This window comes from Corvus brachyrhynchos, unplaced genomic scaffold, assembly GCF_000691975.1.
Source record: "Corvus brachyrhynchos isolate BGI_N302 unplaced genomic scaffold, ASM69197v1 scaffold14, whole genome shotgun sequence".
In the NCBI taxonomy this organism is placed as follows: Eukaryota; Metazoa; Chordata; class Aves; order Passeriformes; family Corvidae; genus Corvus; species Corvus brachyrhynchos.
Window position 1 is genome coordinate 11,267,462 of NW_008239110.1, and position 16,859 is coordinate 11,284,320.

The 16,859-nt window shown below is 42.5% G+C and overlaps 1 protein-coding gene across 1 annotated transcript in view; it reads left to right on the forward strand.

The window, feature by feature from the left end:
* NUS1 (NUS1 dehydrodolichyl diphosphate synthase subunit) overlaps positions 1-8,817 on the forward strand; it is a gene marked incomplete at its 5' end in the record, with an annotated part of 12,163 nt that extends 3,346 nt beyond the window's left edge. The window contains 3 exons of the mRNA XM_008637794.2: positions 1,214-1,366; positions 5,464-5,563; positions 6,274-8,817. Of these exons, the coding sequence (XP_008636016.2) occupies positions 1,214-1,366; positions 5,464-5,563; positions 6,274-6,364 (344 nt within the window). The remainder of the gene's footprint in view (positions 1-1,213; positions 1,367-5,463; positions 5,564-6,273) is intronic.
* Between the last annotated feature and the right edge of the window lie 8,042 nt (positions 8,818-16,859).

Below are 16,859 nucleotides of genomic sequence, written 5' to 3' on the forward strand. Positions count from 1 at the left end.
GATTGGGCAGGGCCTGCTCGGCTGGTGGAACCTCGAGTGTTAACTAACCAGGTGGCTCTTGCTAAATGCATCTCCCAGTTTTTGAAAGTCCCCCCACCCAGTGCCTTCAAGGTGGTTTTAAGCAGTCCATTACACCGCTCAACCTTCCCAGCTGCTGGTGCATGGTAGAGGATGTGGTACACCCACTCTATGCCATGTTCTCTAGCCCAGGTGTTAATAAGCCTGCTCTTGAAATGAGTCCCATTGTCAGACTATTCTCTCAGGGGTACCATGCCTCCAAGGGACCTGCTCAAGCGATCCAGTTCCTGGGAGTAAAGTGGCAAGATGGATGACGTCAGATTCCCACTGAGGTCATCAATAAGATCACAGCAATGTCTCCACCGACCAACAAGAAGGAAACACAAGCTTTCCTAGGCGCCATAGGTTTCTGGAGAATGCACATGCCCAAGTACAGCCAGATCGTGAGTCCTCTCTACCTGGTTACCTGCAAGAAGAATGATTTCCACTGGGGCCCTGAAGAATGATTTCCACTGGGGCAAGCCTTCGCCCAGATCAAACAGGAAATTGCTCACACCGTAGCCCTTGGCCCAGTCAGGACAGGACCAGAGGTGAAGAACGTGCTCTACTCTGCAGCCGGGAACAATGGTCTGTCCTGGAGCCTCTGGCAGAAGGTGCCTGGTGAGACTCGGGGCTGACCACTGGGATTCTGGAGCCGAAGCTACAGAGGGTCTGAAGCCAACTACACTCCCACAGAGAAAGAGATCTTGGCACAGCTTAATCATTGTGTCACCTGAATGTACACAGTCGCTGTTAAAAACACCTTCCTCTTCTAGGGTAGAAATTAGTTTGTTGGGGTTTTTTCTTTCCTTTCCCTGAACCACTTAAGTTGCTATCCAAGCACCTTTCCTCTCAGTGCTTTGCCTGACAGTGTAAGAATCAATCCAAATTTCCTGGAAAACTACATTTCGAGACTGAATTAAACCCCTTCTCACAAGGCTTCTCTGAGTAGTTGTCTTAAGCTTGTGTTTTAGTAATACAGCAAATCCAGGAAACTCTTACCCACTTCTGTAAGAGATAGATGAGGTATATCTGTGGCTAGTTGTAATATATGAAGTAAACTACAAGTTACTTTCAACTGTATCTATGACTGTCTAAAGCACATACAAAACAATTTCTGTTTCTGTTGCTTTTAAACTATGTTTTGTACTTTCAGTTTTAAATTGCCAATCTACATTGAAGGTGCTGTCTCCGGAAGATGGAAAAGCAGACATAGTCAAAGCTGCTCAGAACTTCTGTCAGTTGGTAGCACAGCAGCAAAGAACACATTCAGACCTGGATGTGAATATGTTAGACAACTTATTAAGTAGTAAGTATAATATGGTCTAGTATATTTGTAGCTTGGAATGCATGCATCTCGATGCTTAGTCTATTAGAGTAAGTTATGATTATTGCTTTTAGGCTTCTGTTAAAAATTTCTTACTGGTTTATTGCCTTTTGAGCTGCTTCTTTAAGCAGAAAAAATTCTTTAGCATAAATATTAAGCTAAATTGTAGAGTTTTGGCTTTTCAGAGTTTACAGCCTCTGGTATGTTCTGCAATGAGCTTTTTAAAAAAAGTACCGTTGGGATCACCTAAAACTAGGCTATTCTAACTTAGGTTAACTTCCCGCAAGTTGCAGGCTGCAAACATGGGTGGGCAGAGTCTTTTCCAGATCTGGTTACAGCGATTTAAGCTGTTCCTGCTGCCTGACTACCACCCTGAGTGCAAATGATAGAGCACTTGCTGTTCTCTTGCTGCTGTATAACCCACACTAGCTTAGTTATCATCATTACTAATTCATACAGATTACTGACTCTGCACTGAGATGTGTGGCTCCATGAAATAGCTATGAAAAGGGCAGGACTGCCCTAATATCACACCTGGGAGAAGTAGTTTAGAATTAGTATCCACTTTTCCAGTGGTACTATGGAGCTATAATGAGTTGCTCAGCTTGCCTAGGTGATCTGTGCATGTTAATTGCAGCTGTAATTAGCTTGGCAGGGTTCAGGTTTCAGATTGCACACTTGAACTTGGATGCCTTTAGGCACTTTATTGTACTGTGGTTCCCATTAATTGGACTTTAGAGAGTGATTTCTTCTTTTTCCTGTGGGTGGTCAGCTGAATTGTTCTGTGAATGGACTTCCATGGCAGTTTGGTCACTTCTAACTGAATCCCATCCCTGTTAGCATCCTCCTGTAGTGGAATTAAGTGTATTTAATAAGGCACCTGAAGAAGAACTTAGGACATCTATTCTGTTATACCCCAAAGGCAATTAAAGAAAATTAACAATCACTTCTTCAGAACAGTCACTAATGGAGAACCGGTGACAATTGTTACCCGTGTGTGTATTTTGGCCAGTGATGTTTAACTGGAGCTTTTCAAACTTGTTGGGCATCTTCTGTCTGGGTATATTAAAGGTATTAGGTCCAGTCTTAAAATTAGCAGATTTATTTTTGAAGTATTAAATGCTAGCTGAGCACAGGAAGAGAAATCTAATCTGTCAAAACTATGAACTTTGAAACAGGCCACTTAATGTATGTGGCTAATAACTAAGGCTAATATCTGTAACTAGTCCTACTTATTAATTTGTTTATTTAATGTTTAGGACATTGTTGGAGGTGAAGTATTCTTTCATGACTTATTTAGCAGCAGCTTTTGAAATGTTGTTTTACTTGTAGGCAAATTTCGTTTGTGTGCATTTTTAATGGAACAGTATTGAATGTAAGCATCTGTGCATTACTGATTTGAGAGTGTGTTCTGAAAAGCAATACTTGAGTAGTTTTATTTTTAGGGTTTGCATTCATAGTGCCTTATGTAAATCTCTGGGGTTTCACATTTTGATTTAAATACCTGTTAATGTAGTTTTTAAACTTTTTGTTCATGTTTAGGGTGCAGTTATTGAAGCCTAGTCCTAAAATGGTATGGTTTTAGCTTGTCATGTGGCTTTTCTTGTTCTTAATTCAGTCATGCACTTAATTCTTACAGCTTGAGTTTTCTGCAGTGTAAGAGTACTTTCTTCTGAGCAATGCCTCAGCTAATCAGCTTGTTTTCAGAAAAGTAGGTGCCAGCTGCATTTTAATATTGTCTCTACTTGCTGTCTGTCTGCCTTCCAGCAAAGAACATGACTACCAATTAAGGCTACTCAAGTTGCCCTGTAAAATCTATGTGGAAAAGAGAAGGGTAGAGTTATCAGGTCTAAAATTCCTTCATGTTCCCCTCACAGAACTCCTTGCCTAGTTGGGATGTTGCCAGATTCCCATCCTTTGAGTGTGCAAGTCTTTTGGCCTCTTTTGTTTTTTAAAGTCTGCTCCCAAATCCTTCTATCTTGTGTGTGCTAAACTTGACTGCTGTAACTCTAGCAGTTCTGAGGGAGCTTCCACATGTAAATTATCTGTAGCGCTGATACATTTAGGTAGAGAAATGGATGCAGAGTGGAAGGCACAGTACTGTGGTTTTTAGTAGGCTGTTCTGACAGTAATACTACAGTGTGCATTTTCATTTTCGTTCAGATAGGAACCAGAAGGAAATGTTAGCATTAACTGGGCTCTCTGAAGGTCTTTTCCTGTTTGAAAAGCCATTGCAGTGTTGAAGATCCTGCTGCTGTACCAGCTGAGGAGTACTCAGCTGTTGAATCAGCCTATGAGTAAAGCTGCACTTCCTCCAGAGTCCCACTTCTAAGTATTCACTGCTTCCCTGCAAAGCTCTTTCATACTAACATGCTAGCTTCTGAACACATAAGTGGCTTTTGCTTTGCAATTTTTTTCTTGACTTTGAGATAAGATTTGGACTGTGGCACAAGATACTCCTATCTAAAAACTTCATCCTTCCTTAGAAATGCACATGCTTGGGAAAATAGCTTCTTTACCTCTGGTAAAAGGATGACTGTTGTGATGATTCAGTGGGGAGGGAGGATGTGAACTTTTTGAAAAATCTCTAGCTTCAGTTTCAAAACCTGGGCGGAGCTAAATGTGACCTTAGTTTCCTTTTCTGTTATTCCTGAAGTTAAGTTCCTCTACAACTAATCTGAAAATTGTAAAAGGCTCTTGACTGTTTTTTTTAGTGGTGGGTTTTTTTTAAGCAAATGAGTCTACAACTAATCTGAAAATTGTAAAAGGTTCTTGACTGGTTTTTTTAGTGGTGGGTTTTTTTTAAGCAAATGAGGAAAGAATTGAGAAATAACATCTGAAGTTTGGAGCAAGTAGGCTGTATTAAACTTTATCTGCTAAAGGTAGTCATTACCCAGTATAAGCACTCTTGCATTTAACTTGAAGAATTAGTGGGTAATGGAAGGGGTGACAAGAAATAGCCTACAATAATCATGACTAATTGCAGCATTATAGCAAAACAGAATTATGACTGCTGGAATGCTTTTCAGATGAGCTAGGTAGGTGCAAGAGGAGCAGTTTAGTTTCTTGGGTCCCCTTGGGGTGCTCTGCTGGTTTTCACATGTTGCTCTAATCAACATGCTAGAATTAGCAGGGAAAGCTGGACTCAGACTGCTCATTCTAAGCCTATTTCCTGTCTGTCGATTTTAGCCTGGAGTAGCTTAGGCATTGCGGAAGTATATGGAAGGGAGACAGAGGCAGTGGTGTTTGGTCACTAATTGTCTTCAGCCTCTGAAGATGAATAGCATGCTGTCATGAAAGAAATGGCTGCCTGGGGTTTAAAGGTATCGGTAGTAAGAGTGCAGGCACTCTTATTAGTGAAGTTCATCAGTACTATCTAGCTCTGCCCTGCAATGGGTCAGGTTGTCCACGTAGTAACACAAAAAGAAATACTGCCTTGTTCTTCCTCTAACCAGAAAGATGTCAGCTGCAGCAGTCTGCTTGAAATTTCATAGTGAGTTGGTTCTAAAATTTGTCTAGTCCCATACTGAGAAAGAGACAAGTCATCTAACAGGGCACTTTTTTTCTTGATGGTCTGTAATACCAAGGTGTGCTTCAGTGAAACCTCCTTAAGCTTTTTTTTTTGGTGTTAATAGTCCTTTTACTCTACTTGACAGCAGCTCCACATAGTTTAAGTAAGGACTATAGTAGGTAGAGTCAGGGTACAGCATGTTCTGTGCTACTAAAATCGAGTTTGCCAAGACAAAACTAGAACAAGTCAGATTAAACAGCATTGTTAAGGTTTGCTGTGACTCAAAACAATGTAACTGTTCCTGTAACTTCTGTCCAAAGTCTTTGAAAACTACCTGATGTAAAAATAACACTCCAGCTGGGCCTGCAGTGACTGCTTTTGCTGAGTTGGTCATTCAGGTGTTGCAAGACCAGTCTGTCCTCTTGGGCTTTTAATTGTTAACTTGTCCTTGGGACCTTCATTAAAAAAAAAAAAAAGCATTTAGTGAAAAAGCAGATGCCTTAGGGTTTAGAACTAAAACAAATCCTCTGATGAAGTTAATAAAACCTAATGTAACTTGTTATTACAGGTACAAATGGATTTCCTGATCCTGATTTAGTCTTGAAGTTTGGTCCTGTGGACAGCACATTAGGATTCCTTCCGTGGCACATCAGACTGACAGAAATCATGTGAGTTGCTTATAAATGTTGTGAAACACACTGGAATAATAATATCTAGCCAAACGAGTCTTTATGACGTAGTTTATGGAACTGCCCAAAAGAAGAGATCCAGCTGAACAAGTGTCTGGAGATTGATTTGAGGGCATTTAAAATTATTAAATGAAACCTGTCAAAACATTCACTGTTGGTTTTTTAGCCTTGACTAGGCAACAGCAGGCTTCATGCCTCAGGTTTAAGGAACAACTTCTGTCACCACCTAGTCTGTGGTCCAGTCCCATTTGACAGTGTTCCTTACATCAGTGTTGATTTTCTGTGGCTTTCAGATTTCTGACAGGGAAATTTAGGATACAAGGGAAATGGGATAATATAAGGAGATCACACCTATGGATTACTTTTCAATTTTAGCAATAACTGAACTGACCAGATTTGCTGAACTTCTTAAATCTGAGTGCATTTATAGCACCTTGAAGTGTGTAGGCACACCTGTGCTGCTCCAGCTTTTCACTGATTTGAAGGGCCCTGTGTGCTCTAATGGGAGGCTTTGGTTTTAGAGGGTGACTTGGTTTAGTTACTATAGATGAGTGACAATAACTATGTTGAGAACAACTTCACAGGGTTACTCAGACAATAGCTTGCTTTTAGTGATGTTCCTGAGTGGCTGTATGAATAGTGTGATGTTTATAAAAGCTTATTTTAATGTTTCTAAATTGCTTTCTCAGTTCTTTGCCTTCCCACCTAAACATCAGCTATGAAGACTTTTTCTCTGCCCTCCATCACTATGCAGCCTGTGAGCAACGCTGGGGAAAGTGACTTCGGGCTGAGTGCATGGAGTCAGGCTTTCTGTGGGAAGGAATTGATGTCTGTTTACAAGCACCTGTGACCCATAAGTCTGGTTCATAGTCCTTTCTTAATTTATCAAAAAAATTCAATAAAGTGTCTTACCTTTCTAGAGAGTCTGTGTGAATGCCTGAGAATCTGTGGGGAGGACAATTCACAGATTGATCTTTGAAAAAGACAGACAGTTACTAAAAAACAAAGCTGAATTGCCTCACTTTGACATTCAAGTGTCAAAATGGATGTGCAAGAATTAAGTCTTGTGAAATCTACAGGACAATGTAAATAGGACTTCTATGCCCTGGAGGTCCTTAAAACCAAGAAGGAACTCCCATCTTTGTTTCTTCTTAATTCTTCATGCTCAGGCATTTCAGAGCTAATGGTTTATCTTCAGATATATTTACTATAAAATATGTGAATTCTAGAGAGGTTGGTTTTGTTAACTGAAAATAAAGACTGCAGCTTGGCTGGGATGACTAAGCCAGCTGTAGGTGTCACATTCTGTCATGTTCTAGAAATACTGAGAAGATTCCATAAAAAGGGATGGAAGCTTCTGTGGTAAGTGGATTAGGCAGTCTGTGTTGCTCTATCCAGTGGTTTTTTTTTTTTTAAGTGGTGGAATGAAAGTATTCCTGCAGTCCTGAGTGAATGCAACATCTCTCAGCATCAGGTCAGTTTTCCATTGGGAATAAGGATAAACAGTACTATGTATTGTTTGTATACCTGTTTTCCCCATAACATGCTCACTCAAGCAAACAAGCAGAATAAGGCTCTGGCATCATTTGCTGAAAGATTTGAAAATGGGCTGGGCCAACTTCCATGGCTAAGTGTCATTTGCTGCTTGTACTTGTGTGCCCAGCAAGGGAGTCTGCTTAAGCCTTTTATTATTTGTATTTGTTCTGGACTGAGCATTAGAAGTTTGAACGGGAGTCTGAAGTGGACAAGAAGGAAGATGCAGTGAAGCTGTACTACAGTATCTCAGCACTGAGATAACTAAGTAGAGATACTGGCTAAATGGTCTTCATGGTGGAATGCCCTGTTTGAGTTACATTCCTATTGCTGGAAGCAGTTTAAAATGGCAAGCTTATGGCTGCATTTGGACAAAGCAATATCTTTAGATCTGTATTACTGGAGACAAACATTAATACTGCAGCCTTCTGCCCTGCAGGCTGCAGAACTGTTGAATGCTTCATTCTGGAAGTGTTTCCTGTTTCCCCTTCCCCCCCACTTTCCAAAATGAGCCTGGCTTTATCTCCTTTGGGATAGCCAAATCATAGTCACTAGAAGGGAAAACAACTGTTTTTAAAAGGGAATTGCCAGATTTTAAATGAATGTCTGCCTCATTGTGAAATGGTGTATTTTAACTTGTTGCTTGATGTAATGTTATAAAGCAGATTGCATAAACTCTTAGCTGCAATTTTTCATCATACTAAGGTTAGATTGCAGTTACAGAAAGAGACCTGTGGTCTACTTTATCTCATAAAAGAGAAAGGGATATTCAATAAATTAACTGAGGGTTTTGACATCAAATAGCTTTCCATAGGAGCTGGAATACTCAGAGTACACTTTGTAGACCGGCCTCTTGTGTGTGCCAGGTCCTGTATTGCAGAGAAGGTGAACAGTTGTGCAATGTTTCCTGGGCTCTGTCATTGATGTGGGCAAGTTTTCTCACTGAGTGTTAAGTTCAACTTCTTTGTGGGGAGTGGGTAGCCTGTTGAAGGGTATCTGGAGTATTGATGTTTATCTGTAATACGAATTTTGTTTCATTAAATGCAAGGTTGTGTTTACGTTATGATATGTGTTACTGTGTCACTGAAGCAGTTCTGGTGCTGGCAGTAATGGGAAAAGCTTAGTTTAGCCCTCAAAAGTAATGTATTTTTTATATTTGTATCAAACTGCCAAAGAATACGTCTCATACCTGAGTTCCCTCAGTCCTCAAACTTCTGCATCTCTCAGCTAAAAAGATGTGTTTAATATTGGAGACAGATCTCAATGCCTAGGGTTTGTCTATAGGGGGTTGCTTAATAAAACTAAAATGATTAGTTCAGCTGCATTTGATTCAACTTAAATCTCTTCTGATGGCTAGTTTAATTGTGAATTAAGTGTTCCTCCTGGAATTCATGTAGTTGAACTAATCCACGTTATCACTTAGTTGGGATTATTTTACTGTCCCTGTGTGGGCAATCTTCAGTGAGGTGTGCCAAAAGCACTGTGCATATCCACGACTTGATCTCTGAATGTACGTCCTTGCCCTTAGCGCCTCTCCCCAGCTTGTTCTGTGTGAAGGTCTGTGGTATTGCTGTGACATGTTTGGGTACCTGTACATAATGTGTAAAATGAGTTTTTATGATTAGGGAATCGATTTATTCAACTTTATTATTGAAAGCTGAATCTGTAAAACAAATCAATAAAAAACTATAATCTTTCTACAGGCTATGGTGATACATCAGTATTTTGGAGGTTTGGCTGGGGCGATTGTAGCCTGATTTACGTTGCTACACCACTCTGGGGAAATAGAGAACTTTAAATGTTGTATTTTTTGTGCTCTTCTTTAATTGCTTTCCGTAGTGTAAGGACTGGGCAAATTTTTCATCTATCACTTCCAATTTCTTAGATGCTGTTATGAAAACTTCCACAGTAAAGCATTTACTGTAAAAGGATTTCTTTGATAGTTCTGGGAACTTGCTAAACTTGTTCCTGGCTACTAAAAAGCTTGCTTCCTCTCTCTGCTGCTGAGTCAGTCCTGAGCCACAAGCTGTGCTGGGCCTCCTGCCAGTCCTGCTGTGGAGCAGGGGGAAGTCAGGGTGTGTTGTGGTGATGCCTGGATGCTGAGAAGGAAAGGGAATGCTTGTGTTCAGGTGAGTTTTGAAAATGCTCTGGGAATCATGGTGCCAAGCTGACCTTGAGCCAGCCTACAACAAAGGCCAACAGTCTCCCAGGTTGTGTTAGGAACAGTGTTGCTGGCATGTCAGAAGAGGTGATCCTTTCCTCTCAGATCTGGTGAGACATCTGCAGTTCTGCGTTTGGAGCTGGGCTTCCTTGGTGCAAGAGAGACCTGGACTTGAACCTAGTCCACCAAAAGGCTGTGATGATTAGGAAGTGAAGCATCTGTTGTACACGGAGAGGTTGGGAGCTGGAACTGCTCAGCCTGGAGGAGGCTGAGGAGGGACCTTACCAACACACAAATACATGATGGAAGGGGGAGTAAAACCAGCCAGGCTCTTCTTGGTGCTTAGTGGCAGACTGAGACGCAATGGGCATAAATTGAAGTACAGGAGAATGTTGAAACATCAGAAAAAGGTTTTCCTATGAGGTGATCAGACAGTGGAGCAGGTTGCCCCTAGAGCCTGTGGAGTCTCCTTCAAAACCGGTGTGTATGCACGGGGATGAGTGTAGGACTAGAACACCTCCAGAGATGCCTTCCAACCTCAGCTGGAGCTGGTTCTAGAGCAGTGTTTGGTCTGGTGCTGCTGGGCTCTCCTACCTCAGCTGGTTTTCAGTAGTCAGCAATGGAGGCTTGCTGCAGTTAATTTGCCATTTCAATAGCAAAGAATATTAGAACTTTCTGTATGGCAGAAAATTTGTCTTCAATTGTACCAGTGTGAGAGCTCCCATTCACAGTAACTGCTATTCATTAACAAATGATTCAAGTTTCTATATATTTCCTCTTTTTTTTCTCTTCCAGTGGTGCCTGGTAGTTGATCTAGTAAAGGAGCTAGATGAGATTCTGAAATAGTTGCTTTACAGCAGGGAATTTGGGGACATGGACAATAATACAGCTGTTACAGAAAATAGGCCTACAAAGCAATTCTTGAAATTATAGTGCTTTTTAGGACTTCTTGTATGAGCATGCATTAGCAAGTGTACAGCATAGCATGCTGCACTGAGTTGAAGGCTGGTAAGCAAATAGAAGGTAAAGGTCATTCCTTATAGAAGAAAATATACTCTTACACACTTGCACATCTGTAAGTGCTTCCTAAAGTAGTTCACAAAAATGACAAGCAAATATAACCTGCTAGTTTGATTTCCTGTGTATTTCATGAATTCAGCTTTTATGTGAAATCCTAACTGCCCTAAATAGTCCCATATGTTTACGACAATTTGCATCTTTTTGTCTTTACTGTTGAAATAATGTTTCACTATTAGTCCTGTTTATTCACTGGCAGTGAGAGATAGGTATACCTATAAAATCAGAGGGTAGGTGTGGACAGTTTTAGTCTTTGTTTGCTGATCCCGAGGTACCAGCTGCCTCACAGGTAGGCTTTGTCCTGCTTTGCCAGCTGGACTTGTGCAGGAGGAGCAGTGGGGGCACAGGGACAGGTGCTCTACTTCATGCTGGCTTCTTCCATGCTGTCATCTTCTCTGGGGTCACATCTCCCCTCAGTCCTCTGCTTTGGAAAGGTGTTCTCTTTGCTGCTCCCAAGCGCTTAATGCAGCAGCAGCAGCCTCACCTCAAGGGTGAGGAAGGGAGAATAAGGCTGAGTTGTACATGCTATGCAAAACCTAACCAATGTTGCTGTGAAGGTTACCATTTGTCCATTTTTCAGCACACCATGGATGAGTGTAAACAACTCCTAGCTGTCTTCTATGAGCTAAGCTACTTTGATAGGCTTGAAATGTTCAAGCAAATCAATCAAAGGCCACATTTTAAAGCCCACAACTTTTTTTTCCTCTGATCTGCCAAACTGAAGTGGAGAGAGACTTGCAAGCCCTTCCTCTGCTGTATGTTTGTCTTTGTTAAATGATGTGAGACCTCCTTGAATTCCATTGAATCACTGCTGAGAGCTGTAGGATTATTCCCTAATTGCGTCCAAAACAACTTTTTTAGATGATAAATAATATGATGTATTATACAGAAGCATGCCTCAACCTAAACTTTGAAGTGCTTCACAAATTAATATTTAATGAAACTGTTTGCCTGGAGGGTTTTGCTGTTCTGTGTAACTGGCTGAGTACACACAAGCCAGGGTTCTTTCATCTCCCTGACAAGCCTTACTGCTTTAATATAGCATATTTTCTCCAACTGTGTGCAGTCAGTCAGTTCTCAGTTTTCTATACATCTCTCTGGCCTGCAAAAATACTACCTTGTCCCCCCAAAAAGCCGACATATAGTAGGAGACCCTAATGGATCATACAGAAACTACACTTTTGGGGGAATGTTTAATGTAACAAAATATGACTCATAAATGGTTTTGTAATACAGTTCATGGTGGTAGCTATACTATGTTATTGTGTAGTGGGGGTGCTGGTTGACAGCCGGCTAAACATGAGCCAGCGGTGTGCACAGGTGGCCAAGAAGGCCAGTGGCTTCCCGGCTTGTATCAAAATAGTCAGACCAGCAAGACCAGGGGAGTGATTGTCACCCTGTACTCAGCACCTTGGATCCTGTGTTCAGTTCTGGACCTCTCACCAGAGGAAGGACATTGAGGGGCTGGAGCGTGTCCAGAGAATGGCAATGAGGCTGGTGAAGGGTCTGGAGCACAAGACCTGTGAGGAGCAGCTGAGGGAGCTGGGGCTGTTCAGCCTAGAGAAAAGGAGGCTCCAGGGAGACCTTATCACTCTCTACAACTGCCTGAGATTGTAGCCAGGTGGGGTTGGTCTCTTCCCCCAGGTAACAGTGATAGGACAAGAGGACATAGCCTCAAGCTGTGCCAGTGGAGATTCAGACTGGACATCAGAAGAAATTTCTTCACAGAAATGGTGGTTAAGCATTGGAATGGGCTGCCTAGGGAGGGAGGGCATGGAGTCACTGTCACTGGAGGTGTTCAAGAAATGATTGAATGCGGCCTTTAATGCTGTGGTCTAGTTGACAGGGTGGTGATCTGTCAAAGGTTGGACTTGATCTCGGAGGTCTTTTCCAACCTCAGTGATTCTGTGAACATTAGAAGCCCAGTAGCTGACAAACTGAAACAAAACATTTGTCAAACTACTTGGCTGCAGGTGTTTGTTGCAATTTTAATGGAAAATTTCTCTCTGAGTCAGCTATCAAAGTTAAAAGCTTCCCATTAGGCTTTATATTTTATAATTCTGCAAAAGTTGCTACTCTGTTGGTGCCTAGTATGTTTTTGCAAGCACAAAAGTATCTGAATATGAAATTTCCAAGGGGGGTTGTCTCTAAATCTGGCAGTGCAAGGATGCTTTTGTTAAACCGATGTTATGAGTCATTCTGCAATTTGCAATATTTAAAGTTGACATCCAAATAGAGTCTCCTGTTTTTAGCATGACAGAGGAGTCATGCTGTTGGAATTGGAACCCCAGAAGATATTGGCATTATGAAAATAACAAGGTCTTACACAGAATTAAGTGCTGTGCTGGTCCTGATTCTTGGTAGCACAGTGACACTAAAAGAAAACAGAGTAAGATGGTGATGAGAATTACAGAATAGCAACAAAATTTTGCTCAGGAGGAAGGTGACTGGAGATCACCTAGTCCAACCTGGGTTTCAGTTTTTCTTGGTCCTTTTCCAGCACTTCATCCCTGCTAAGTCTCTCTTGCAGAGCTGGGCTGCTGTAATTCAATACCCTGAACTGGCGGCTTTAAGGTGTGAAAGGAAACTCGGGAAGGTTTCAGAGATGAGGCCAAGTGTTTTGTCTTAGATACTGTCAGACTACACCCTTCAGGGTTGGAGAGGAAACATCAGGGTCTGGGAAACTGCCCTGGAGAAGGCCTTGGCAGTCTCATTACAACAGAAGCAGCTCCTGGTCCTCTCTATCTTTTATAGCAGAAGCTTGGATTTTCACAGACTCAACTTGCAAATTTTATGAGTGGCTTATATATTTTAAGGTACTTTTATCTGATCAAAACACCTGTAATCCCTTTCATGCAGCAGCTAACAGCCCATGCAACCTGTCTCGAGCTCACTGGCAAACCCTGTGTCAGCTCTGGGGTGGGCTTAGCTCACTGCCCATCCCGTTGCCTCAACACCAGGGATGGTGGCACAGGACTAGCAGGACTGTCCAGCAATGGCAGCACCATTTCCTAACCCTTGGCTTCGTTACTGAAGCCCTGTTCAGTCTGATGAGCCTCTCTGTGCAGGCACATTCAGGAGGCATAAAACAGCATGTCTGATGATGATCACTACCTTCCAATTATCTCTGTGTAGCTGCTTCTGACCACATTTTATTTAGCAGGCTGGTTACAACAATCTCTGCTCTGCAAGCCTGCAGCCTCCTCCAGCTCAGAGCAATTCCTCTGAATATTGTGTTGACTTAGTCCTCTGACTGCCCAGGAGGGAGCTGGGCAGTGCCTGCCTGTTATACCTCAGGGGGAAAGCAGAGGTGAGGGTGGTGCCTGCCAGTGCATCAGCAAGGAGCCACAGCTGGGAGACAAAACCACCTGTCACCTTTTCCCCACCTCTGCAAAACCCCACTCTTCCAGTGTAGGCAGAAAGCCTCCACCTGGTCGTACACGTCCCTTCTGCTCTCACAGGACTCAAACTTGCTTGACAAGAACACATTGAAGACCAGCTTCTTTCCTTGGAGGCCCTTCATCCTGCAGGATCCCCTCATAAAGGCAAAAACGCAGGAGGAAGCTCCTCTCCATGCAACAGGTTCCCAGTAGGAGCTGGTGGTGCTGCAGCTCTTGCTAGTAATGTTTTCAAGTTCTTCCAATTAAGTAGTCTACCCTCACTAAAAAGCCTTTTTTTTTTTTCAAAATAAATTAAAAGCTGACTTACTTTGAATGTGTGTGGTTTTATTCGTAGTGAATCTTTAAAATATGTGAAATGTGTGGGAGGTGACAGCAGTGCTGGAAGATGAGTTTTTGGGGGATGTCTTTCTTTTCAATTAAAAGAGAAAAGAAAATTAAATTTCAATTTATGCATCATCTCCAGTATGAATTCAAAAGTGCATAGGAATGGGAGTAAAAAGATAAAACCTATTATACTGACACCAGCTCAGCTACATTGCACACACTGTCTATGTGCAAAACAAGCTCATTAATACCACAACAGTTGTGCCATATAATGAGTTTAATACTGCTGAGTTTTATTGCTTCCTGCTCTCCCTCATTTTACTGCTAGTGGCATTTAAATCTTGATACACTGAGATTGTGCTTACCCAATTTATCCTGTGTTTTTATTGTGACTACGGTCAAATTAATCCATTTTTCCTGCAGTAGAAGCAAGGCCTGTGATTGTTACTGTGGCTGAGACTGCTAGCAGGGTCTTTTGCCTTCACAAGGCACGTACAGAGATGGGAACAATGGTTGCAGCTGTTTGCACTGCACACAGGCTAGTGCAGCGTGTGAGGGAGGTTGTGGAGAAGCTTGCTCTTAATTTCTGCTCTTTTTCATGTTTGTAAAGTGCTGGTTTTCTAGGGGACCAGGAAGGTGGAAGTCACTTTGCACACCAAGCTTCTCAGAGCTGTTAGGTTGTCCTAGGTATGGACTTAAAAACAAATTAAATTAGAAACACAGAATCACAGAATCATTAAGGTTGGAAAAGACCTTCAAGATCGTCAAGTGTAACCTGTGACCGAACACCACCATACCAACTAAACCATAACACTAAGTGCTGTGTCCAGTCATTTCTTGAATGTCTCCAGGATTGTGACTCCACCACTTCCCTGGGGAGCCTGTTCCAATTCTTGACAACCCTTTCTGTGAAAAAATTCATTCTGATGTTGAACCTGAACCCCTCTGGAGCAGCTTGAGGCCATTTCCTCTCATCCTGTCACTAACTGTCTGGGAGAAGAGGCTGAACCACACCTTGCTAAGACCTCCTTTCAGGCAGTGTAGAGAGCTATGATGCCTCTCCTGAGCCTTCTTTTCTCCAGGCAAAACAACCCCAGCTCCCTCAAATGCTCCTCATATGATTTACGCTCCAGACTCATCACCAGCTTCATTGTCCTGCTTTGGACACTTCAGCACCAAAATGTTTTTCTTGAAGTGAGGGGCTAGATAATCAGTGAAACACCTCCTAAAGCCTTGCTAAAAGTAACTGTAAACATCTGTGGCAGTGGACAGCAAAGCTGCAATCCCAGTCACAAAGCAGAAGCAATGCTTTCAGGTCTTAAGGCACTCCACCCCACTTCCTGGAACTTGATATTTGCCCTGCTGTGCTATAAACCTGTGAGGTCAGAGTTATATACGAGGATAGCAACACAAGAAAGGAACAATCATCTCTGCAAGCTGTTAGAAAGCTCCTTGTACGTGATGTTTGCAGCCCTTGGCAAGCCACCAAAGCATTACTGTAATAGCTGTGTTAAACTGTGGAAAGATAACTATAGGAAAAAAGAATAGAAGTCTCAGGGTCACAGGCGTTTTATTCATAAAATTAACTCTTTCTCATAGTGTTCTAAGGAGGCAAAAAGAGGTACAGAGGGACCAGTGGGAGACCTGCTCTGGCTTCAGGAAGGGCTGTACCGTGCATCTCAGATGCTGGCATTCAGAGGTGATGTTAACTAAGCACAGCATGGATGGACAGGGTGCCGTAGCTGAGGGCAGAGCAAGGCTGCTCAGCCTCAGCACACTCATCAGCCCCCTGCCTTCTCCAGCCCTTTTCACAGCACAGACCCCGCAGGAGACATGGGAGCACCCAGCCCTGTAGCTGCAACCTCTCCTCTAACTCCTTGCTGGGCTCATCTGCCAGATCACCAGAGCACAGCCCTGGAACTGTGCTCTCCGCCTGCCCGCTGGCAGTGTGTGGCAGAGAGGGATTTGGCTCCTCAGCTGCAAAAGCCAAGCCTTTGCTAATAGAGGGCATGAAACAGGCTCAGCACAGATCCTCCCCAAGTGTGTGAGGCACATAGCCACATGTGAGGATGTGCCATGTTTCAAAATGTGCAGAGCTCCCAGACAGGCTCTTTTAAGGTATTGATTTATCACAGGCCTTTCTTTACGTGATATGAGTGGATTTTGTTATAGCATCTTATAAAGCCCTGGAAATGGATTTATGTTTTGGAGATTTCAGGAGATCTTTTTCTTCCCCCTGCAGTATGCAGCTAAAACAGTTTTTGGGAAGGTGTAAATGCTCTTTAGGCAAAACTCTCCCACTTCAAACACTGCCAAAATCTGTCTGAGCCATCACAACCCTTATGGCTCACTGTTGTATTGTTTCTGGTGTGTGGGGCAGGTTTATCCACCTTTTTCAGTTTTTAAGGAGTTTACCAGTATAGCTGTGGCCATTCTAATCACAACTCCAAATCACCTTGTTGTTGGTTCCTATTGCTTTCAATAACAGCCTCCTGCATCTTCAGGCACTTAAAGTTGTTGCACATCTGATCCCAAACCTTGGTACAATGAATAGGAATGGATCTGCTTGTAGCAGAACTTGATAGCTGTTTGCATTTTTCACCACCTGAAGAATTGGTATTAGTGCTTGTAAGGGTACTATATATATCTTTATTGGAGAAACATGAACAAGAGTTGTCATGTTTTTGAGCTGGAATCCCATTTCCTCACACTACACCCGACACCCACAGTACTACCAGGGCAGCATAAACTGCTTGATGGCCTCTGGCTGCCACCCTTC